At 43.7% G+C, this 25339-nt stretch overlaps 1 protein-coding gene across 2 annotated transcripts in view; it reads left to right on the forward strand.

Moving 5' to 3' along the window:
- The window catches only part of exoc6b (exocyst complex component 6B), a 152906-nt gene that overhangs the window by 5041 nt on the left and 122526 nt on the right, over positions 1-25339 (forward strand). For both annotated transcript variants that reach the window (XM_050067922.1, XM_050067923.1), the window contains exons 2-6: positions 10158-10323; positions 10497-10544; positions 10635-10725; positions 13062-13107; positions 14017-14221. In XM_050067922.1, coding sequence (XP_049923879.1) covers positions 10158-10323; positions 10497-10544; positions 10635-10725; positions 13062-13107; positions 14017-14221 — 556 coding nt within the window. The remainder of the gene's footprint in view (positions 1-10157; positions 10324-10496; positions 10545-10634; positions 10726-13061; positions 13108-14016; positions 14222-25339) is intronic.

The following is a 25339-nucleotide window of genomic DNA, read 5'->3' on the forward strand; positions in this document are numbered from 1 at the left end:
ACAGGGCAGTTGTGGTTATAAAAACAAGAGTGATGAAAGAGTGACATCGCTGAGAGATTAGAAAGATGGACAGCCCATGACGGAGCGGTTCTCAGCAGTATCCCTGCAATAGGAGAAGACCAGTCTGTGTCTAGAACAGCACTTACGCAGCAAAACTGCAAACAAGTGTACGAAACAGATGCAGTTAGGTAAATATGAAGCACAGTTGCACATGATGCACTGTATATTAATGTATTATTTTGACCAGAATTAATTAAAAGAAATCTGTGTGGAGCTGCAAAACATATTTGAGCCTTATAGTGAAGGTAACATGGCCTATTAAGTCTAAATTAGCTGATACTAATGGTCTAAATAAGCATTCATTAATGTGTTTTACCACAAGGTGGCGACTGTGCAGGGCACTTTTTATAATTAATTGGTGCTTTAACTTTGCAGAGCTGGCAGTGAAAGCAAACAAATCTGTCCACGCACTGGTAAACTCTGCATTTTATTCCAAGACTTTTACTTTTTTGGATTGGGTATCCATAGCTAGCCAGCTCAGGAGACTTCAGACTAGCCACTGTCATCGAGGTTCTGCAAAATTTCAAGGAAAAGGTGCCAGGAAGTAGATTTTAGATAGTATTTTCCGATATACTTTTGTCTAAATGAGTGATAGGATGTTCAATATTTGACATTTCTCCAGTACGAAGCTAGGGCTGACCTGCCTGCAGCCCGTGAGCGCGCACCATATTAAAAAAGAGGGCATTCAGACAGCGTCAAACAACGTCAACAGATTGTTTGTATAATTATCCGACAACATAACGGAAAGGAGAAATGAACGTCTCTTCAATTTCAATGAGCTCTGCGTCCATGTTTATTCAAAGTTAAAAGAATCAAAAGTAAAACTCACCAAAACAGTCTTGGTTTGTCTTTCCACTGTTCCAACACTCACCGACTGTGGTTTAGAAATTAACCCTTAGGGCCGTTTCATAGTCCACGCAAAGGCACGCAGACACGAACGCATTGAGACGCATTGAGACACATTGGCTGCCATGATGCGCGCTTGCGTCTCAAAATGTGTCGTCCATTTTTTTGATACGCGATGCAGCGACGCATGTAATACCGTGCGTTGCCAGCGGGGGTGATAATGCAAGTGACGTACTTGAAATTAACCACGTTTTTTTTTCACAGAAGAAGCAGGCATGAAATATGGTGGGCGAGGAGGAAAAACTTTGCGAACTTGTACGGGCACACCCCCATTTATATGACAGTTCTAGTGCCATCGTCATCTCTGCTGCAATTCAGAGGACGGATAAACCACCTTCTAGGCCTATCCTAGTCTCGCTCACCAGACCTTTCTCAAGAAAAGAAAGGTCTGGCTGCGCCAACTCTCACTTCAAGATTGGAGAAAAAAAACGCCCCGGCTTTTTTTATTTCTTTCAACCAATCACAATCGTTCTTGGCGGTGTCACAGCAACGGTACGCTTGCAAAAATATTGCCGGGTGGAAACAGGTTTTGGTGTAACACGCCCACAAAAATATCGTCTACAGGACGTGAACCATGGCAGAAAAATGGCTACATCCCCACAAGATCAAACACCGCAAAAGTTAGTAAAGGACGTGTTGAAAACGGTTGAAAACTGCTACACAACTGGAGGTGGTAGGGCGGGACTTCAGCGGGTGGCTCGTTCCGCCCAACGAGAGGCTGATCTATGCAGCGAACTTCCGCCCACTCAGACTAGGCCTATCCTTACGTTTTGCGTGACTTTTTTGCCGCCGCCGATTCAAAAGTAGCATCAGAATGCACGCCATTTTGATCTGAATATCACCCGGTCTGACACCCATAATGTACCGGTGACTCTGCTACCCGCTATTGCGCGAGCGATGTATTGCATTTTAAGTGTCGCCCGCGTTGCTTGTGTTCAATGTGTTGACTATGAAAGGAAGTGCGTTGCTGGCGTCGCGTGCGTCGACTATGAAACGGCCCTTAATTTCCCCAATTATATGTGAAAATATGCTGGCTCTATACACGCTAAAATTCTGTTTGTTCTGGTTAAACAAAAATGATCTTACTATCTAACATAAAGGTCTGTTTCTGTAGGGATCCTTTCCATGATGTTGTCAGACACTTATAATAATCTGGAACACTTTTTAGTGGATGCACATTGACAGTGCTCGGTTGCCCTTGGGGATTACACTGTGGCCTGTTTCCCAGCTGCCAGCTGCAGCGCTCTCACTCAGCACTGGACCAGTTTCAAAAATATTTGTTCCCTTCAGTCACTTACACACAAAAACATGGGATAATAGAGTTGAGGTTGAAAATGACCAAAGTTACCCTTTAAACTGTACTTCTTATTGTTGGAATGACAAACATGAACTTGAACACATGAAAAAATAATTGGTTGCAGCTTCTTTAATGTGTGTTTTTTTAAATGTTTTCTTCTGTTACATGTTGGAAGTAAGAGAGTAAAGCAATTGTTCTTAATTCAGAGAATGAAAAATAGAACAATCGAGCAAAAAAAAAAGACAAAACAATAAAAATATCAAGGCAAAAAATCAAAAATCAAAATTGTATGAATGCAGAAATGTGTGAGTTTGTGCTGCAAGAATGTTTGTGTGTTTATGGGATGTTGCAGTGACTTGAACTAAGTGTGTGCTGCTTCACAAATGGCTGAATGTGTCACAACCGCCCATGTTTCTTATCTGTGCTTGTGTGAGCTCATTCCAAGGTGTGCTGTTTGTGACGTCGCCTAATCAGTCGACCACAGTCGTGTTGCTGCAAGCAGCGAGAAGCCCTGTCAATAACTATACAGCTCTCCCTCTGTGTGTGTGTGTGTGTGTGTGTGTGTGAGAGCTCCACCCTGTGTTTAACAGCATGCAGCTGGAGAGTTTCTTCAGATTTAGCCATCAATGATAGGGGACCTGTGTGTGTGTATGTGTGGTTTTTGTACTATATGGCCATGGAAAATGCTCGTTTCTGATTGGCTTCTGGGTGCTCATTTACAGACGTTCCACTGGACAGTTAAACCACAGTTTAAATCAGTGCACAAGGTTTATTAAACTGGAGGTAACCATAGCAACAATACTGAGGCTGGCTCCATCAGCTGGTGAGAGTACGCCAACCATGAGTTAAACTGAGGAAAAATAAACGCAGTCTGTGTTTCTTCCCCTTGTGGCCATGACATAAACATCAGAAAATAGTAGACCGCCTGAGGGATCATTTTTGATGTTGTGGTAGTCGTCTTTTCTCTACGTCAGCAGGGATGGCAACGTCAGACAGTCAGTCCAACACATTCATTCACATCTGATGTGGATGCCTCCCTTGATCTTCCTTCAGCCATCCACTGACTCCTGCTCAGCGAGCTTTAACCCTGTCCCAGTCGTTGCTGTGACTGGTTTTGGTCTGGTGTAGTTCGTTTCTAGTGTTCATTCATGCTCGTGACCAGGTTCCTCGCCAATTCTCTGATGCAATGTTCCTCACATCTGTCACACGTGGTGTCAGTCACTATGTTTGCATGCACAAAATTCAAACTTCGCCAGGGTTGTCCCTTGTCACCGATCCTGTTGGTGAGATTCACGGACAGGATCGGAAGGGGTCCGGTTTGGGGACCTCAGAATTGCATCTCTGCTTTTTGTAGACGATGTGGTTCTGTTGGCTTCAGCACACCGTGACCGCCAGCATGCACTGGGGCGTTTTGCAGCCGAGTCAGCACACTCTAAATCTGAGGCCATGGTTCTCTGCTGGAAACCGGGGGATTGTCCCCACTGGGTTGGGAGAGAGTTACTGCCCCAAGCGAGGGAGTTCAAGTATCTCGGGGTCTTGTTCACGAGTGAGGGTAGAATGGAGTGTGAGATGGATAGGCGGTTTGGTGCGGCTTCAGGAGTGATGTGAGCGCTGCACCGGACCGTCGTGGTGAAGAGGGAGCTGAGCCGAAAGGCAAAGCTTTCGATTTACTGGTCCATCTATGTCCCAACCCTCATCTATGGTCATGAGCTCTGGGTAGTGACCGAAAGAATGAGATCGTGGGGTGTCTGGGCTCTGCCTTAGAGATAGGGTAAGGAGCCGCTGCTCCTTCGCTTCGAAAGGGGTCAGTTGAGGTGGTTCAGGCATCTGATCAGGATGCGTCCTGGAAGCCTCCCGTTGGAGCTGTTTCAGGCACGTCCCACTGGTAGGAGGCCCCCGGGCAGACCCAGAACCCAACCCAGATCATCTGGCCTGGAAACACCTTGAGGTCCCCCAGGAGAAACTGGAAAGCATTGCTGGGGAGAGGGACGTCTGGGGTGCTTTGCTTGGCCTGCTGCTTTCCCGCTGACTGAATGGCAGCACCCATGTTAGAAGTATTGTCTGTTACATTATTGTGCTGCATTTTGCAGAAGGAGGTTCCTTCCGTGTTAAAAAAAATCCCAAATAAGTCCAGATGTTTCATTTAAATGCCAATGGGGCATATCTGATTTCTTTCTCTGGTGCCTCCATCTTTGTTTTGATGAACTTCCTGCCAAGTGCAGCTGACTGAGACCTCTGTTCAGTCTACAATGAGGCACTCTAAATCTCCTACCAGAGGGCAGCAGCTCGTGGTAGATATAATTGGGGCTCAGCCACATAGGTTAATGATAATGAATGATAATATAAATACCTCTAATAGGATTATGATTTTGATGTCGGCCATGTTGCAGAGCTCTGGGTGAAATAATCTCACATATCAGACATTTAGCATGGCCCTCGTAGTTCTGCAGGACTGTGTGTGTGTGTGTCTGTAGGGAGTAACTTGCCACAACCTTGTTACAGCCCACACACACACACACACACACCCTGCTGAGTCATCAGTCTGTAGCTGGGAAGACACACCAACACACACACACATTAATTCATGCACACTCAGGGGTTGGTGTGCTCATCTTAAGTGGGTTAAGATCCTATTTAGCCAGCTGTCGAGCTCACACACACACACACACACACACACACACACACACACACACACGCAGGCAGCTGTTTACAATGATGTCATAACTCAGAGCAGCTTTCTTGAGCCTCTTCGTGTCGCTGCTCCCTGCTTTCGAACTTTTAGTTCCCCAGATCTGTCCAGCCGGCCGCCATCTTTTCCTCCTGTTCCTTCTCTCCAGTGATCCTGCCAATTCAGCTTTGAGCAGTGTTAAAGAAAGTGATGCAGAAATGTTAGGGACTGTTTGTTATTTATAAGGGGGGAGGTGGTGGTGCAAAAAAAGGGAGTCGTGTCAAAAGATTTTTTAGGCACTAGAGAGGGAGTTATGGTTTTCATTTTGGCTGAGGCAAGGGGCGACAAATTTAAATGGTTGTATTTTGTTTTTCTTTTACTGTTGATTTTTATATAAATCAAAATTACACCAAAATTACACCATAAATAAAAGAAATTATTGTTGGATTTTCAAATTTCCAACAGTCCTCGGTAGGGCTGGCCCCTAGTAGTTGACCAAACGGTTGTCAGCAAGATTTCATTGGTTGCTTAGTCGCAGAAAAAAAAAACAAGCGTAAAACTCTATTAGGAGGAGTCAGGTTAATTTCCAGGGCTGGTACCTGCGGTTATTCCACAGGCTAGTTAATAACATGTCGGGCAGGAAATCCAAAGTGTGGGATCATTTTGAGAAGGTGAAGGACGAACCCAAGGTGATATGTAAACTCATCTTCATTGGTCGTCTACAAACATGACGTATCATCTGAAACATGGAAGTAGCTTTATTTTACGATATTAATATTACCATATTAATATCCTAAACATGCGGGCAATGAGTCGACTAATACCCCTAAATGACGACTGTTGGTGGACTAGGAAAATTCTTTGTCAGGGATAGATCTAGTTCTTGGACACATCATGTGTGACGAACACTTCTGTCAGAAAAAATAAAAATCTGGCATGCGCAACAAGAGCGAAACACCAAGGCTTTTTTCAACTCCAGGTTTTTGTCTTTAATTTTTTACTTTTAACTCTGAAACATCAAAGAGTAAGTTAAGGACGCATTCACACTGGCGCTATTTGGTCTGCTTTGAATGAACCCTGGTCCGCTTCCACGGATAGTTCGGTCCGCTTGAAGTGGTGTGAACACCATTCAAACTCTGGTGTGCACCAAACGAGTCAACCCTGGTCCGCTTGAAAACTTGTGGTCTCGGTTCACTTGTAAGTGAACCCTGGTGTGGTTCGCTTACAGTGGGAAATGCAAACGGACTATCCAGCGAACACAAGAGAGGAAGTGAACCAAAGAGAGGAAGTGACGTAGACCGCAGTGCATTTTGCCGTTTGGTGTTTTTATGGTGACCAAGCCGGCTGAAGGGAATGGATTCCCGTTTTCGGTCCTAGCTAATTGATGAGCCGGGTTTTCTTCTTCCTCATGCTTTTTTCCTTCCTGGTCAGTGGTCGTTTCGGGCAATACCGCCCCCAAACAAGCAGCTGTTGTAACTCTGTGACATTGTCCAGGCAGTTTGGTACAGTGTGAAAGTGAACCAAATGAAGGTGTCAAATTATTGGGCAATCCCCGCCCAGTCGAACCGAGTCCCCCGAACTATCCTGGTGTGAATGCGCCCTAATTTATAGTGGAGAGAGGGTCATGCAGTCAGTCACTCTAGGAGGCTCACGGAAAAATATTTGTAGCTTTGGGGATGGTCAAAAAAAAGTCACACCCCAGCCACCCCGCTCCTCTGATAAATAAAGAGCAGTCCCTTTCTTGGTACGACCATGTAATATTGCCTTTGTGACTTTTTGTGAAAAGCAAACGGAGGAAAATGAAACTAAATGAACAATTTTGTGTGTTTTTTTGTTTATTCACAGAAATAGAAACGTCCTATCTTTGTGCAACATTAGACACGTACTGTAGTGACATGTACAGATGAGCAGAGAAGTCGAGCACGCTCCTCCTCACCTCTCTGTGGCGGACGGTACCAGGCACTGCGGGAGTGAAACCAGCCACTGCTAACACACATGCTCAGCTCAACTCGTACACACTGTCAGGAAACAGCTATTGTTTGGAGACTTCACAGGAGAATGCGTCTCTGCTGCTGCTGCTGCTTATGATGTCGTAGTAGGACTGTAACTTTGATCCAAGTATCGATAAAACTAATTTGGATTATAGTTTGAGCCATAACTAACAGCTGGCACGTTATTGCTCTGTTTCCTGATTGATAAGCTCCCTCTTATCATTTAGACATAAAGTATAATTATAAGTGGACATCCTCATTCATTCACTTACTTATGATATCATTTCTGTGTTTATTTTATAAGCTATTGACTTTACAATGTTTGTCGAGGGCAGAGGTTGTACAGACGATGACCCTTTGTGAACATACAAGCAACCACACAAGTGTTCTTGTAGTTCAGCGTGTGTGTGTGTGTGTGTGTGTGTCTGTCTAAAGAAAGCCCTCTGTGGCGTCAGACCTGCTCTCTATTGTACAAGTCGGGCATTTCCTGGTCAACAGGAGGAAGGGTGGGGGGATTCAAGACATACACAGGTGTGTGTGTGTTTGTGTGTGCTGTTATTAGAAGGGAAAGAACACAGGAAGGACTGTGATCACTATTACATAGAGCACTCATACACAAAAATACCCACTGTTTTCTTTTCTACATCTGTGCACACATGAGATCAGTTAAATAAATTGTTTGAAAGGAGACATATTTTATTACAATGTTTAAATTCAGCTTAGTGGTAACGTCATGGTGTTTTCACCAACAGACAGACATGCCATGGAACACTTTTTATGCCTTGGTGCTGGCAATAGCTGTGGCCGGAGGCATTATGTTTTTCGGGTTGTCCATGTGTCTGTCCGTCCTTCTCATTCTTGTGAACGTGATATCTCAAGAAGGCCTTGAGGCTTTCTTCAAATTTGGCACGAACGTCCACTTGGACTCAGCGATGCACGGATAAGGTTTTGGTGGTCATAGATCAAAGGTCAGTATCACCATGACCTCGTTTGTCCCATTCTTGTGAAAGCGATATCTAAACAACACCTAGAGAGAATTCTTCAGATTTGACACAAACGTCCACTTGGACTCAGTGATGAATGGCTAAGGTTTTGGTGGTCATAGATCAAAGGTCAATATCACCATGACCTCGTCTGTCTCATTCTTGTGAACGTGATATCTCAAGAAGGCCTTGAGGCTTTCTTCAAATTTGGCACAAACGTCCACTTGGACTCAGCGATGAACAGATTAGGTTTTGGTGGTCATAGATCAAAGGTCAATATCACCATGACCTCATCTGTCTCTTTATTGTGAACGTGATATCTAAACAATGCCTAGAGAGAATTTCTTCAGATTTGACACAAACGTCCATTTGGACTCAAGGATGAATGATTAGAAATTGATAGTCAAAGGTCACCGTGACCTTGCAAAATACTTTATGGCCAGAACTTAAGAATTCATACACTGATTATGACAAAACTTTGCACAAATGTCTAATAGGATAAAATGATGACATTTTACATCCTAAAGGTCAAAGGTCAGCTTCACTGTGACATCACAATAATCCGCATAAAACTCTTTTCTGGCCATTGTTCAACATCACATTTCGGGAACAAAAGCAGAGAAATATAGTGAATATTTTGGGGTATTTTTGCACCAAACAAGACAGTTAGCTATAAGATGTCAACCTTTGGCTGTGGGGAATTATGAGTAACTCGTCATTTTCTCAGTTAATACACCAGACTGACAGTTGGTTGAGAAAATAATTGTCAGATTAATTGATAATGGAATAATACTGTTTAGCTGCAGCTCCAGTACATATTAGATCATGTTGCCCATCTCAATATGTCAGCATGTGACCACTGCACAATAAAACCAGCACGCTTTACTCTTAACTGGCACACTTGTAGTCTGAAAAAGAGCTGAAAGCACAGATTGATTTTCACTGCATGCGATCAGCGCTTGTTTGCTCCTGTCTCACTCTCAGCAACTCTTTAACTCAGTGTGTTTATAACTCTGCTTTTAGTCGGGTGACAGCAGCACTTTGTTGGACCACCTCGAGGCAGGAAAAGTCCTCATGAAGCCTCTCGCTGTGACTGTTGTGTTGGTGTCCTAAAGCCTGCTGGAGGCTGAAACACACACACACGCAAAAACATCTCCAGAACAGGACAGTTGTTGGTTCAAATTTCGGAGAAGGATATGCTAATATCCGTAATGCTCCCTCCAGATGCTCCTTACCCTATCTCTAAGGCTGAGCCCAGACACTTCAAGGAGGAAACTCATTTTGGCTGCGTGTATCCGCAGTCTCATTCTTTTGGTCACTACCCAGAGCTCATGACAATAGGTGAGGGTTGGGACGTAGATGGACCAGGAAATTGAAAGCTTTGCCTTTGGGCTCAGCTCCCTCTTCACCACGACAATCTGGCGCATCCACATCACTACACCAAACCTTTCGATCCATCTCACGGTCCATTCTACCCTCACTGGTGAGCAAGGCCCCAAGATACTTAAACTCCTTCGCTTGAGGAAGTAAGTCTCTCCCAATCCAGATCGGACAATCCACTATTTTCCGGCAGAGAACCATGTTCTATTATTGTATGCAGTATAGAATTGGGACACAGTATTTCCCTTGTTGTTGACATGCTCTTATGCAAAGCATTAAAGTGGAAACTAGCCTACTGCCCAAAATAAAAGCGGATGGTAGTTGGTAGCAGCTCCCAGCAGTGACTGTGTGGAGGAATAGAGCAGAGTGATGCTGAAGAGCAATACAATAATGCCCCCTAATGGACACATCATGTAGGTGCATCCATTCCACAGCTGGATCCTCCCACCACACCTCTGTCTCCTGTTCTTCCCTCCTCCTCCTTTTCTCTTTTACTTGCAGAGCATTTAAGTTTTATAAGTAATTACTGGCTTTTGTGTCTTCTGAGATGTTTCGAATATCCAACAAGGTTGCTTGTAAATGGAATAGAAATGTGGATAAATTTGGACTTTTAATGTTTCACTTAACGGCACGTTGAAGTCTTCAGGCCATGTAGAAGGGAAGCAGTTCTTTCTAAACATTTAGCAAAGCATCACTGGTGTGTTTTAAAATGTTTTCTTGCGCAGAAAAGCAAATATTTGGTGGTTTCGCTGTATTATCAAAAAATCCAGGAGGAAAAAAGCAGCTAGCAAGGGTTAAAATAAAAATTCAAGTCAAAAGTCATCTTAGACTTTGACCTTTCTCACCTGCTGTCTTCTCTTTGTTTTGTCCAGGTCGGTGTACGATGGTCGGGAACATGGCCTCTTCATGGAGAAGCTGGACGCACGCATCAGAAACCACGACCGAGAGATCGAGAAGATGTGTAACCATCACTTCCAGGGTTTCGTCGACTCCATCACAGAGCTGCTCAAAGTGCGAGGGGAGGCGCAGAAACTGAAGGTAAGGAGGGATGGGGATGGTGGAGATAAACACATGGACATAAATGCAGAGACTTGTTACAATATCAAGAGAATCGTAGAGGTTTTAATTTAATATTTAAGGACAAACTGAAGGTAAAAACAGATGACTTCTTTATAGTTTTCTCTCGTGTTCTCGTTGTTTTTGTCTCCCAGAGTCAGGTGACTGAGACCAACAGGCGTCTTCAGGATGATGGAAAAGAGGTAAGCTTCACAAATCTCTGTTCTGTCCAATCACGACTTGTTTCTGGAGAATTCTTAACTAATGCTGCTCTCTCTGCGTCCTCTTTTCAGATCATAACCTCTATGGAGGAGCTGCAGCAGTGCCGAGTGCAGCAGAGGAACATCGCTACCACCATAGACAAACTGACACACTGTCTGCCAGGTAACACAAACTAAATATGAGCATGAGATGCACAGTGTGGCTTTTACTTACCACAACTGCAGAGGCTATCAGCTTCATTTGAAACAGACTACATTATAAACAGGCCGTTATTTATTATTCCCTCTGTATTTTTATCCGCTCCCGTTTTCCTTGATGAAGTTAATGCATCACACCGTCATTTCAACTTAAACACTTCCTTTATCTGTTTCAGATTAAAAGCCCCTTACAACTTCACTTGAGAGAATCCCTTCATTTTCTAAACAGGATTTTATTGTGAAACATTTGCAGGAACTTGTTGTGGAGGATTCAGTGACTTGCATGTTTGCTTAAGGTGCTTCATCTGCTGGCACTTTTTAGGTTACTACCATAACATTTCGGCAGAGACATGAACAGACGCAGTGACTGAAATAACAGTAAAAGTAATAAAAATAGGACAAGAATAACCCGATGACATCACACACGCCGTGAAAGACTAACGGGGATGATTGGCGTGGACCATCGTGTAGTGTGTCATGTCTGTAGGCCAAGTCACGGCACGATTTTATGGCTCCACAATCGTGTAATCTGACAAAGTGACCGTCGGAACAGACAAAAATGTTGTGTAGTGTGAACCAGGCGTTACAGGCTGTACAGCAACTTAGCACAGACTGCCAGACACCACTCTGGGTCAATAGGATCCTGCCGGTTGTTGCAAGTTCGCGTCACTGCTGGTATCAGTAGTTTTGATGCGAAACATTTTCAGATGAGTATTCTACATTTTTGTGTTATTTGTCGCATCCCCAGTTCGTAAAGGCCTTTACTCCTACTATACTAGAGATGCACCGATCCTTTTCAGTTTTGATACTGATCCCGATGCTGTGGCTTTGAGTATCAGCCGATACCCGATACCGATCCGATACCATGGTTGACCTAAACAGCTATATAACTTTACATGTAGAACAGAAAAGACTAGAGGCATCAGGCATTGATGACTACACATTGACCTATGGCTAAGCCACGCCCCCCTCCACTCACTCGGACAAACTATCAACATTCAGTGACCGGCGCTATGGCAGGTGTCACAGTACACGGCATTTCGCAGGAGGCAATTGATGATCTTTGGAGACATAACAATCAGATGTCATTGAGAAGTAACCAAAAGGGCCTAAACTACGCATTGGAGGGATATATTCATCATTTTATTGTTGAGAAGGTCGATGAAAAGCTTAAATTACAAGCCAAAATTTACAGGTCACAGTGTACGCTTGTGAACCGCATCTGGTTGCCGTCACCATCAAAGACAACAAGTTAAAGTGCCACTGAAGTTAAGGTTTTTGGCTCAGAATATGAGAAAAGGATAACGGCCTTTTTACCATCTTTACCAAGAGTGTCTCTCCGTTAGTTTGGTGCTACAGTATTTACACTGAATCATTCAGCATAACGTTTGCCAACCTTTGTTATCTCTGCCATTACAGATAAGTTAATGAAGCTAAGCTCCAGAAGTTAACGTTAGCTTAACTAGAGCCCTTTGGACAACAGCTAACAATGATGTACGATCACCAAAGTACAAAACTAGAACAAAATAGGCTAATGAACTCCCAGCAAACAAGGTGACATGATGAACAACGCAGCTAGGAGCTAACGTTAGGCTAACTTTAGCTAACGTTAGCTAGAGATGTTAAAGATAACTTTATATTTCTTTCCAGCAAAGTGACAATATGTTGCCTCAAACACAATGTTGACTTACCTTAGAACAGATGTAGACATCATTGTTAATCTTATTCACGTTGAGTTGATGTTGTGGTCTAACGTTACCACACAACTTTATCCAGAGGAGACACTTTTCTCGGTTGAGATGTGGTTTAGGAAAGTGTAAAAAATCGGAGCTGCATGTACCCCATGCACACCGTTTCACCATTTTTAAACTTCAAATCTCAGAAAAAGCTCATAAAACCGAAGGAAACTGACTTTCTGTAATGCATTTCAATGGACATCCAGGTAGAGAATGTCTGAGTGTATGGGAATGGCTATACACACTGTGATTGACTCATTGCGTTTGAGGGCGGGGCTTAGCCATAGGTCAATTGTGCAACAGCAGTGTGAAATACCTCCACACAGCAGATTCTCTCCTTCGCTTCATGACGTATGATGTAGCTCGCGTTGCAACAGATTTAAAGGGAAAGGATCGCCTCAGGTATAGGTTGCATTTTCCGATACCCGATCCATCTATTTTGATGATATCGGGGCCGATATTCGATCCAGATATCGGATCAGTGCATCCCTAACTCCTACTGGGTCGCCCCTGTTCTTAAATGAAATTAACTGTCGTTTGCTTCCTCTCTCATTGCTTATTCCAGTCCTGGAGATGTACAGCAGACTTCAGGAGCAGATGAGGGCCAAAAGGTATGTCATTGATTCAGTTTTTTGGGTTACATCTTAATTTTCAATGCACATCTTTTAGTTTGAGTGTCAAAATTGTAGGTACCGTAAAACTGCAATTAAAAGCCTAGTCCCAATTAATTGCCAGTCCCTTTTACTAGCCCAGTGTATTACGTTTCCTTTTAGTCCGCAAGTCTTAGTGACAGCAAGCAACAGGCTTAATAGGATATGTAGTATTAATAGAGAGCCACGAAAAGTTTAAGAGTATTGTCCTGAGATGTCACAGACATCTGATTAATATATACTGATGCTTAAACATGCTTTCCATTAAGCATCTCTTTTTGAAATGCATTTGAATAGTAATAGTAAATGCTGCACTTTGACCACTAGATGGAGCCAGAGCGCTTGAAATAGGGACCGCAGTCACTTCACTCTGTCTTTTTCCCTCCCTGCCCTCGGCCTGACCTGCAGACAGGAGTCTGGTTCGTCATAAATTTGTCGTTTGTTTGTGTGTTTTTCTACTTCTCTGTGTCCTGCGGCTGCTGGGCTCACAGAGAGCAGCGAGAGGTCAGCCAACAGCGACTGCTCCTCGAGAAAGAGATGCAGTGGAGTGAAGTGGAGTGAAGTGTTTGGGGGATATTGTAATGCCAAAGATCCCTGAGGTGTATCTGAGTGTATTTCTATCTGTGTATATGTGTTTTTGTGTTTCTACTTGTCTTTAGTCATGCATCTGATAGCCAGGAAATTGTTTGATTGCTGTGTGTCTGTTTGGTGTTTCTTCTCGTAACCAGGAACTCAGGTTTAAGGTCGGGGAGGCTGGCATTAAACTCCAAACTAAGCAAATCTGGCACTGGTCAAGTTTGATATTCACCTGAAGTTTAAATCAGATTCGTAAGAAATCAGTATGACTGAATACATGTGTGTGTGTGTTAGGTACTACCCGGCACTGCGGACGTTGGAGCAGCTGGAGCACACGTGTCTTCCCAGAGCGGGTCAGTACCGGTTCTGCGCCATCATGGCAGAAAACATCCCCAAACTGAGGACACAGATTCGGGACACGGCCATGACACAGCTGAGAGACTTCCTGGAGAGCATCCGGAAACACTCTGACAAGATCGGGGAGACCGCCATCAAGCAGGTACACCAGTATGCATCAGATAGGTAAAAGAGTACTTTACCGATTTAGCACGTCAGACTTGTGATAAGCAGTTCGAAAAAGGATCAGAATCTGAGCAGAAGAACCTAAGTTATTGTGTTTTCTTAAATTTTCTTATTCTATGCATTTTTTTAAATACTTTACTGTCCCATGGGGAAATTTGGCAGCTCTGCTCTGCTCTCTGCTACGTTCACATTTCTGACTATAGACTATTTTTCTTTGTGTCATGCTGCCTCAGAATAGCAATGTTCCAGGGATGCACCTGACCACACCTCAACTTAGGACCCTGGGCTAACAGATGGGCGCAAGCACACTTGCTGCTTACACAACGTGGGTGCTAGTCGTGAAAATCACAACTGCGATGGTCTGAAACTAACAGTGACAGTTGCGCTGCGCCGGATGTAACGGGTCCTACACATGCTGCGTTTTTTTGCACCCTTAAAATTCATTGTTTTCAATGCAGACACGCGGCAGGGGCGCTCAAATGCCAGACTGATGCCAGAGCGGTGCGCACTCGTTCCCAGGCGCCCATTTTTCAGGGTGTGATTGCTGTGCTCTGAGATAAAGCAAGTTCAACCTTTGGAATGCAGCAGCGTGCACCGCATGTCATGTAACGAGGAACAACCAATCACAGCTGCCAGATATCTTTCCCTTTTTCCGTAAATGTCAGTCGTCGATAAATATGGAAAAGTTGATCATTAAATCGGCATCAGTAGATCGTTAGATAGTTGCTACCAGTGTGTACCAACATCAATGCACTTGTGTGTGTGTGTTTGCTGATAAGGACTTTACAGTGTTACGAGCTTCTCTATCTGTCCTCATACCACAATTGTTTTTTGTTCTCCATCATGTCTTTCTCTGTTAATCAGAAGCAGCTTCTGTGTGTGTGTGTGTGTGTGTGTGTGTGTGTGTGTGTGTGTGTGTGTGTGTCGCTCTGTGGTTCCACTGCCAGTAAACAAGCATGTAGGCGCTGCAGGAGATGCCGTGGCTTGTCAGTGAACATGCACACACACACACACACACACACACACACACACACACACATAGACCTTGCTTTTCAGCACTTACCTAATTGTTTTTCTGTTTTCCAAGGCCAAGGAAGTTATATACGAGTGTGTCTGTTTGTGTGTCTTGTGTTCTCTTGCGGTATCCTCAGCTCAAAGTGAGGCCTCCATGTTTATTTGTGTGCCTCCATTATTTGGGGAATGTTGTTCCATGGGACTTCAGGATGAAGGGGTGGGATGGGAATGAGGAAGGAGCGGTCGATGACAGACAGATGAGCGGATGGAGACTCGGAGAAAAGTAGCTGCATGGCCTGTCGTGTCGTACGTTCTAATCCCGACTTCCTCTGTTAATAATTGTAGATTTTGACGTTAAGCGAGTAGCTGAAACGTCCCCGGTTCAAAATTTGCCAAGGAACTCTGTTGCACTTTGTTTTTTGTTTTTCCCCTGTGTCCTTCCTGCAGGGTTTAAGTTGGGGCAGCTGTGGCTCAGGAGGTAGAGCAGGATGTCCACTAATCACGGACTCTCAGCTCCTCCTGTCCACACATCCAAGTGTCCTCGAGCAAGAACATTGGACTTCAAATTACTCCTCATGGTTAAACCATCACCTTGCATGGTAGCTCGCCTCCATCATTGTGTGAACTGGTGGATGAGGGGCAAATTGTAAAGCACTTTGGATGAGAAGTGCCGCCATTGCAGCCATTTGCCATTCTAAATTATTTCATTTGCACCACAGCAGGCCCCTTGTTAGGACTCTGTAGGCTGTAACTACTATGCAACATAGTAGCATTGAGTCAGTGACCGTTGATAAACCGAGTCGGCCCACTTTAGATGCATTTCCTGTAAACGTGTCACATGGGTTTTGCCAGCCCCAACCCTTCTAGACATTTTGAAATAGCATTGCAGACATGTCTCTGTTTTTGCAACATACTCTCGCGAGATCTGGCGACAACTGATGTGATCTTGTGCTCAGTTGATATCAGACATTAAGCTAGTGGATAAAATGAGCGGCAAAATAAGGAACACACGTTAAATCTGTACTGGTTACAGTGTTGTGTTGTGTTGAATCTGATTTAATCTATGGTCAAGATGTTGACTACATTTCCAGACAAAGTGAGGGGATGCAGCAGAGAGAAGACCACGCCCGCGTAGGAGACCTAAAGTGTATACTATGTTGTTCAACTGGCGCAGCTTTCAGTTGGGTGTCTTATATTGTAGCGTGTCTTTGAGTTCATGGTTTATGTTAAGCTAACGTTAGCTCGCTTTAAACATTGCCCTAGGCAGGCTGCAAGATGTATCTGAACGATTAGTAGCCTCAACTACTTTCCAAAGTTTTACTAACTACAATTAAGCATGATGATTGATAGCAGATTGTCAAACTGTCCTTGACTTATTCTTAAATAAGCCTTGAACCGACCATCATCCACATGGACCTCCATCCTGTGTCCAACCCACTGTTAGGGAGCAGCCTCAATCGGAGCCAAAGCAAGTGCCCTCGGCTCCACCTGTCTATTTTTAATGCAGATTTTAAGGTACAGATCTGTGAGTTTACTTCACACTAAATGACTTAAGCTATGGATTCTGTGGTTGCCTAGCAACAATAAAGTAAAAAAAACACAGGAAGCTGCAAAAAGTGCCCTGTCTGATCGGGGCAGTGCGATGCGCCTTGCGTTTTTGCAACTTGAAGGACGTGCTCTGTCCGATCATGAGTTCAGTCTTGATCAAGTATAGCTCCTGGACATTAACTGAAGAGCTTGCCCCTGTGTATGACTGGATGAACCTGTTGTCATTTCTAGAGACAACTAACAAAATAAAGTAAAAAAGTGACATGAAATAATCAAGTTATACAAATGAACATGATTAATAATTTGGATTAGTACACCTGGGTGGCCATGTGGTGAGATGAGGCCGCTCTTTAAGTAGAAATGCAGTTGCCTACCTGTTCTCTGTGGCATGTCATGAAAGACAGAAGATTGTAGATTCCAGTGACTGCAGATTTGATGTACTTATTTTGTCCTCTAGGTGTCACTAGAGGATTATTTCTCGCTCCTAATCCAAACCATTGCTGCTTCTGGTTGACCAGTGATAAAGGTCCTCTTGCAAGCACCACATGCAGAAGCTTCACTACAGAGTATGAGGGGTCACTAGATGGTTTGAGGAGTGTGAAAGTGATTTGAGTCATTCACTGTCACCAGATCTCACCTCTGAGATGTTAGGCAGCGTTCTCCATCGACATCATCAAACCAAATGATCGGATATCTTTTAGAAGTAGTTCCTTAAACTTTGAGACTCAATGACAAGGTGCATTGAGGATGTGGTGAGCCAACACCTTACGAAGACCCTTTTTTCTGTTAATTTGCCACCCATCTCTTGGTTAAAACCTTTGTTTGAACCCCAAGCAAGAAGGTCATAATGATCAAACTGAAACTCTGATGGCAGAATCTGTTATGTGAGTCATAGTCATCTAAAAGTCCAGTGAAGGCGGAGGAAGTGGTCTTCAGCTGAGCCTCTTACGCAGCACAAGCACTCCCCACGTATCACGCCACATCCACACACTTTGAACCCTTCAGTGACCCTTGGGTGGGGGGTCCTGGGACCGCAGTTTGAGAATCACAGGCGTAGAAAATCCACTTGCAGTCGCTGAAGAAGCTAACCGCTAACTCCTCTAACCACTAATTACAAGGGAGATTATGGAAACCCCAGCGGTCCAGCAGTCCTGATACTGATACTGGGATTATGTTGTAGTATCAAATGTTTGGCTCAGAGCACTCACGCTCAATCAGAAGCCTCGCAAGTGTGTTTATGTGTGTGTGTGTGTGTGTGTGTGTGTGTATGTGTGAACCATGTGGACGGACAAATGAGGAGTTCATCTTCTTTTCTTCCTTTCTTTTGTCCCTCCTTACCCCTGTTTGCTTCTTTTTTTTCAGTCTCTCCATCTCTTTCTCTCTCAGACAGTGTGTCTCTCTGGTGTGCTCTGTTCCAAATTAGCTCTAACTCTCTGTACCCGGCCGTCGTTACAGCTCCCTCGACCGAGGATGTGAAAATAAATAGATCTGGGGAAAGAGGAGGAGGAGGGGATGGAGGGAGGAGACGAAGGAGAGCACAGGGCTTACAATGGAGCTATTGTCTGCTGCCACATGCCCATAGAAGAGGAAGAGGAGCGAGGGAGGAAGATGGGTGGAGAAGAAGAGGGCGAAGAGGAGGAGAATGGAGGGTTGAGAGAGGGGAAAGTAGGGAAAGAGGAAGAGATTGGGGAAGAAGGGTACAACAGGAAAAGGAGGTGTAAAGGGAAGAGGAAGATGGAGGAAATGAGGGATAGAGAGAGATAAGATAGATAAGGAGGTAGAGGGTGAGAGGATGGAGAGGAGAAAGGAGTGGACAAAAGAGGAGAGGATGAGGAGATAAAGAGAAAAGGAGGATAATAGATGAAGAGGAGGACGTTGTTGGAAGTAAAAGGAAAGGGGGAAGATGGGCGAGAACGAGGGAAAGAAGGTGACTGGACAAACATTCAATATTCAACATTCTTTCAGGTACTCAGATTTGAGGATTTGCTTCTTTTCTTGTGCCCTGCTCGTATCATACCGGTATTACCAGGGGAACTCATGTGATTTAAGGCATTTTCATATTTGGTACAATTGATTTGTACCATGCCAGAGAAAGATCCGCCCTCCTCCATTCCACCACCGGTCAGCTTTCACATTAGTAGAGTTGTTTAATACCAGAGCACACTTGCGTCATCATCCTCCTGACATTTGTGTAGGTTGTCTCTGTAGAAACCATGTCAATCGCAAGATCCAAAGCCGATGCAACTGAGTCGACCTTCGCATTATGGCTACTACTGTTTATGATGTCAAGAACGACCCTCTCGCCCGCCCTCCTGCAATCACCCATGAGAGAGTAAAGGCCTTTGCACACTGAGTCCGTTTTGTCATCCGAAATTGTGGCAACTTTCGACCGTCATGAAAATTTTAAGAACGGTTTAGAGGTTCGATTTTCTGCGTTTTCTGCATCAGTCAGAAACATGACGGATTAAAAAAAAAAAACGGATGCAGTGTGCAAAGGCCTGAAAATTGCAGCATACTGTTCTCAAACACTGATTTTGGAGAAGACCAGGGACGCTGAGAAATGCCTTTGCAACTGTACTCACTGACTGCAACTCACATAGCAGTTGGAAGAGCTGGTTTTCACATCTGATATAAACCATGGCTCAGTACACGTGGACCGTACACATGACCACCTATTCAGTTGGATTCGAGTATGGATTGACCTACCGTGCCCACAGTGTCATCTATCAAATGAACTGGACTTTGGGGTGACGTGTACTTAGATCCAGCCCAAGTCCCTAATGTGAAAGCCTTAAAAAATAACCCTTCCATGTCTGTGTTTTGCACGGCACATGAGCAAAGTCTGTATTTTACTCAACAAAGTCTGTATTCTAGTCTCCCCGAGCCACATTGGGCCCAACCTGACCCGCCGGTTTGGGCTGGGCTGTAAGCTCTTAATATTCCCCCAGGCTTGATTTAGGCCTGGTTATTACTGGTTGTGTGGGCTGTGTTGGCTGGTAGTGTTTGCTTGGAGTGGTGATGCACTTGGACACCAAGATACATCGAGGAACCACGGAACCTGTTGGGCACGAAACGCAGAACCAATGACAGACTAGAAATTACAGAAGCAAGAGAAGACGGAGAAGTGGTGTCTAGAAACACGTCAGCCCTCAGCTTGTAGTAAATGTTTTAATATTAAAAATGTACATTTTGTACAGTAGAAATTGGAGTTTTTAATTGAGGCTCAGGCCTAAAACTGCTGCTGGGAGTCAGGCCAGGTTGGGCTTGGAACGATACAGGTTTGTGTGAAGTTTGGCCTGATCAAAGCTCTAATCCACTTCCTGAATGACAAGCGAGTTGCAGCCCTGTACCACTGTTGCAGTGGCCAATCAGCTATGTGCAGATGCCCATTCCTGGAATAACCTTACAATGGGGTATTCTATATTCATGTCTCCGCACTGGCAATAGCCATGGCCGAAAGCATTATATTTTTGGGTTGTCCAACCCTTTGTCTGCCCGTCCATTCGTCCGTCCCATTTTTGTGAACGTGATACCTCAAGAACGCCTTGAGGGATGTTTTTTTTTTTTTTTTTACAAAAAATGATTTAGTTTTTGGTGGTCAAAGGTCAAGTTCACTGTGACCTTGTTTGTCTCATTCTTGTGAACGCGATATCTCAAGAATGCCTTGAGGGAATTTCTTCAAATTTAGCACAAACATTCACTTGAACTCAAAAATGAAATAGTAGATTTTAGTGGTCAAAGGTCAAGGTCACTGTGACCTCGCACCCATGTCGTTCTCATGAATGCATTATCTTAAGAACAGCTTGGCAGAATTTTTTTCAAATATGGCACAAATGTTCACTTGGACTTAGCAATGAGCTGATTGGATTTAGATGGTCAAGGGTCAATACGTGCGTTTACATGGAGCCATGTATTCCTTTTGCATTCGGGTTGGAAGCCCTACCCAAACAGAAATGCTCCTTGTAAACACCTCAACCTGAATGAAAACAGCCAACCCGAAAGAAAATCTAATCGGGTGCACAGAGGTGGAATATTCCTTTTCAGAACCCGAATGGAAGAATTTTTCTGTCTTGTATACACCTCCTACCCGATTCCAGCCATTCCGTTCTTTCTGCGCATGCTCGTTTCCTTGCCCTTCTGGCGCGTTGACGTAGNGGACTACAGTGTTTTCTTCTGGTAAACATAAACACGTAACATCCGCCCCGCCCCTATCCAATCAGAAACCTTCCCTGCCCCAAACCTTGTGCGGACCCGAATACAGGCGATTAAACTGATCTCCCGTGTAAACCCTCATTCAGAATTAATATTTCCCATGTAAACTACCTGGAAAATGTAATTCCGAATGATTTCATTCAGATTTATTTCATTCTGAATGAGAAGCCATCATGTAACCGCACCCAATGTGACCTTGCATATGTCTCATTCTCGTGAATGCAGCACCTCAAGAACACCTGAAGAGAATTTCTTTAAATTTGACATAATCGTCCACTTGGACTGAAGTACAGTATAAACTGATTAGAATTTTGTGGTTGAAGGTCAACAGTCAAGGTCAGTGTGACCTCACAAAGTATGTTTTTGATAATAATTCAAGAATTCATATGCTGATTATAAGAAAACGTGCTGCCAAGGGGAAGATGTGTGTGAAGCATCCATGTTTTCACAGACGTGGATGTAAACTGTAAGAGAAACCTGACTGGTGAGCGGAGGCATACAACCACGGAGGGGTAATTTTAGTTTACTTAAGACAGGATAAAACAATTTGTCGATGTGGTTGTGAAATCTGCTCTCAGCGTGTTATAAACTGTGTGTGAAGCGTTGTGGCGTCTTCCAAGCCTTCAAAGTCATGATTGTGTTACTCATACTGGCTTTCCTGGATCATATTTCATTGTATCATGGTACCCAAGGCAAGCTTATTGAAGGAGAGGCAGAAAGGAAGAGAAGAAGAAGAAGAAGGTCAAAGACGGAGAGGGATGTAAACATTGAGGAGGGTACGAGAAGAGTAGGAGAAGATACAGAAGAAAAGGAAAGAGGAGAGGAATCTTAAACCATCTCCAAATGTCTTTGTCATTCTTCTCTAACTCTTCCCTGTCATTTGTCATCTCCCCTCTTTCTCTCCTTTCTCTGTCACATCACGTTTCCTCCTCTCTCTCAACATGACCATCTCTGTCTTCTCCTCTCCTCCACTCTTTCCATCTCATCATCTTTCCATCTACTCCCCTCCTTTCTTCTCTTCCTCCTCTTTTTTTTCTTGCTCTACTATTCACTTTCAGCAAAAGACGGGTTCAGAGCTTCTGCTGTGTATTCGGTAGTTTTACACACACACACACACACACACACACACACACACACACACACACATTCGCGCACGCACACACTAATGGGAAACAGATTTTTGGGCCTGTGAAGTGGAAGAAGATTGATTACCTGTATCTAGTTACTGAACACACACATGCGTGTGCGTGCAGCGAGGGTGGTGGAGGGCACGCGCTGGGTCGGTGTATTGAACCATCACAAAAACCAAAGTAGACTGTTATAGGTCGTTGTGTCAGTCACTCTGCGTGTGTATGTGTGTGTTGTCTGCCGAATAATGCTCCACAGTTCAATGCCATTGGACACCATTATTTCTGGTTCAGGGTCTGCCTGCCAGAAAGTGATCTATAGTAGGGATGTCCCAGTCAGGTTGTTGCCCCGATCCTGATCTCAGTCATTTACTGCAGAGTGCCAAATTTATATTTATATTTTAGTACAGGATACAGCTGTGCAGTGTACTTTGAGTACATCTTGGGTTGTTTTTCAATACCAGTGCAAATTCCATGCTTTTTACAGTTAACAAAAAAATACTGTTCTTGTACTTTTATCCGTAGAGACCCCTTTTTGAAATGTATTAAAGCAAAACTTCTCCAACATATCAGAGTTTGGTATTAACACAAATCATCCGCACAAGACTAAAGAAAAGAATACTGTCTAAAAGTTCAGTGTTTTCCAGCCTGGACCCTATTTTCAGATGTTTTGTGACTGATGGGAACAGCAATTTTTTGAAATTGGTTCAGTATTGAGCGAGAGGGCTGCAGCTGCAAAACAGGCTGCATTGTGAACACTTTTGGCATGTTTACAACGTCTGTTTACGTCTACTAAAAGTGCTTATTTTGCCACTGACGGGCTCAAATTGTTATGTTAGTGTCTGACAACATCATGGAAAGGATCCCTGCAGAGATAGAACTTTTTATTAAAGAGTAAGAGTCTTTTCGTTTAACCAAAAACAGCCCTGAAACTGCCATCACGAGTTCCACCAAACTCTGTTTGAATAAGTAGTACTTTTAGCGCCCATAAAACCAGCATATTTTCACACCTAACTGGATAAATGAAGGGTTTAATTCAACCAAACCGGAGTTGGTGATTGTTGGACATTGGAAATATGAATCAAGACAGTTTTTTGTAAGTTTTATTTTGTTTCCGTCGACTTTTTAACTGATAGAAATCCAACAGCCCGTCTGTGGGCCCCTCCTAAGGTGTTTTTTTTTTTTGATGATTATGATATGTAAACAACAGCTGCATTTGTTAATGTTTAAGTGGTTTACTAATATAACATATCATTTGAAAGCTGTGCTCCTCGTGGTGCCGGTAATGTTGGCCATTTCAAGATACAATCGCAACAGCAGGCTCGATAAATGCTTCAGTCAGACAAAAAACAGTTATTACTCACATATGAAGCATAATTTGAATCCGCAGATCGACATTATCCAGACAGAAACTACCAGTTCATTGACACGCTTCCAGTGGTCCAGACAATCTAAATCCAGCGAAATATTTAGTCCGGACACATTATTACACCAATAGATATCCACAACCTGCCATTGCATTGTTTCAGACGTTGGTATTTCTTCACAGTATATCCATAATTTCTCCCATTCTGCATGTCAACAAACCGACTCGCTGGATCTCAAAATGGAGGCAAACTCCTGGCCTTTCCATTGACACCTAACTTGAGCCAGTAGGAGCTTCCAATTTTGTTGCTATGGCTTTGATAGCAAATGAGCCATTTAAAGAGCCAGCACTTGGCCCATTGGCCTGATGGCTTATGGGTCCTGTAGTCAATGACACTCCAGAGCTCCAAAGGAGATGTGCACTCCTTACAGGTACCATAGACTGTTATAAATGGCTCAAATGGCTCCTGTTGATCATTTTATGTTTTCGTGAAGTTTTTTATATACAATAAGCTCTTAAATAGATATTTCTGTCTGTGTTGATTAGTTTTTCACCCATATTCCTACATTTAGAATATTGTTTTACCCTCTTTTTTTTGAAAAGGGCCTGGACAAAACCTCAGAAAAATATGGCTAAAATGTTTATTTTCTGTGATATTGTTATATACTTCGAATTTGGACCTTCATGATATGGCCCCATTGTGTTTTCCAGCTAATGCCTCCCAGTTCTAGTCTTTTGTGCATCTTTTTTCAAGGAAATAATAAGGTGAAGATAAAAAGAAAACTTGTAATTCAGTGTGTTGAAACTTAAAAAACATAGGTGTTACCTTTCAAATGAGACCATACATGTACTAACAATAGAACAAGAGCAGTTTTCAGTTTACTTTGGGTATGCCTTGAGTAGGCGTCTTAGGTCATTTGAGGTGAATTTTACAGGATTAATGAAGGTATTTTACAATGCTAAGATCACTGATTATTTAAATGGAGTCTGGTGAGTTTGGAGATTTTTGGGGCTGTTTCTGGTCAGACAAAAAGGATCTTTCTCTGAAATATGCTGGCTCGAGACACACTTAAATTACAGTTTATTCAGTCAGCTGCACAGACCCTCATCCACGCATTCATCACTTCCAGACTCGACTACTGCAATAGCCTCCTCTACGGTTTATCATCCAAAACACTCAAGAAACTTCAATATATCCAGAACTCTGCTCGTCTACTCACGCACCCCGGACCCGTGACCACATGACCCCCGTCCTTCATAACCTCCATTGGCTCCCCATCCTCCAGCGTATCCACTTCAAACTCCTCACCATCACTTTCAAAGCTCTCCACAACCTGGCTACCCCCTACCTGTCTGGGCTCCTCCACGGGCACACTCCCTCCCACACTCTCAGGTCCGCTGATGCCGACCTCCTGCCCCTGGGGGGACAGGGCCTTTTCCATTGCTGCTCCCACCCTCTGGAACTCACTCCCTTAACACATCAGAGACTCCTCCTCACTCTCCACCTTCAAGAAAACTCTCAAAACACATCTGTTCAAAACTGCCTACAACCTCTGAACTCAGTGTACTTTGCCCTTTCTGGAACATTTCCCTCCCTACCCCCCTATGGATTGTTCTGTTGTTTTTTTATTGCTGTTGTTGCTCTTTGTAAAGCGACTTTGAGTATCCTGAAAAGCGCTACTGTATATAAATCTTATCTTACTATATAATGACGAAAACTCTGTCTGTAGGTGTGTCTGTTCCACGTTTTTCTCCTCACTGACTTGGTCAATCCATGTGAAATTTGGCACAGTGGTAGAGGGTCATGGGAGGATGCGAATGAAGCAAT

Source organism: Epinephelus moara, chromosome 17 (genome assembly GCF_006386435.1).
Source record: "Epinephelus moara isolate mb chromosome 17, YSFRI_EMoa_1.0, whole genome shotgun sequence".
NCBI classification, from domain to species: Eukaryota; Metazoa; Chordata; class Actinopteri; order Perciformes; family Serranidae; genus Epinephelus; species Epinephelus moara.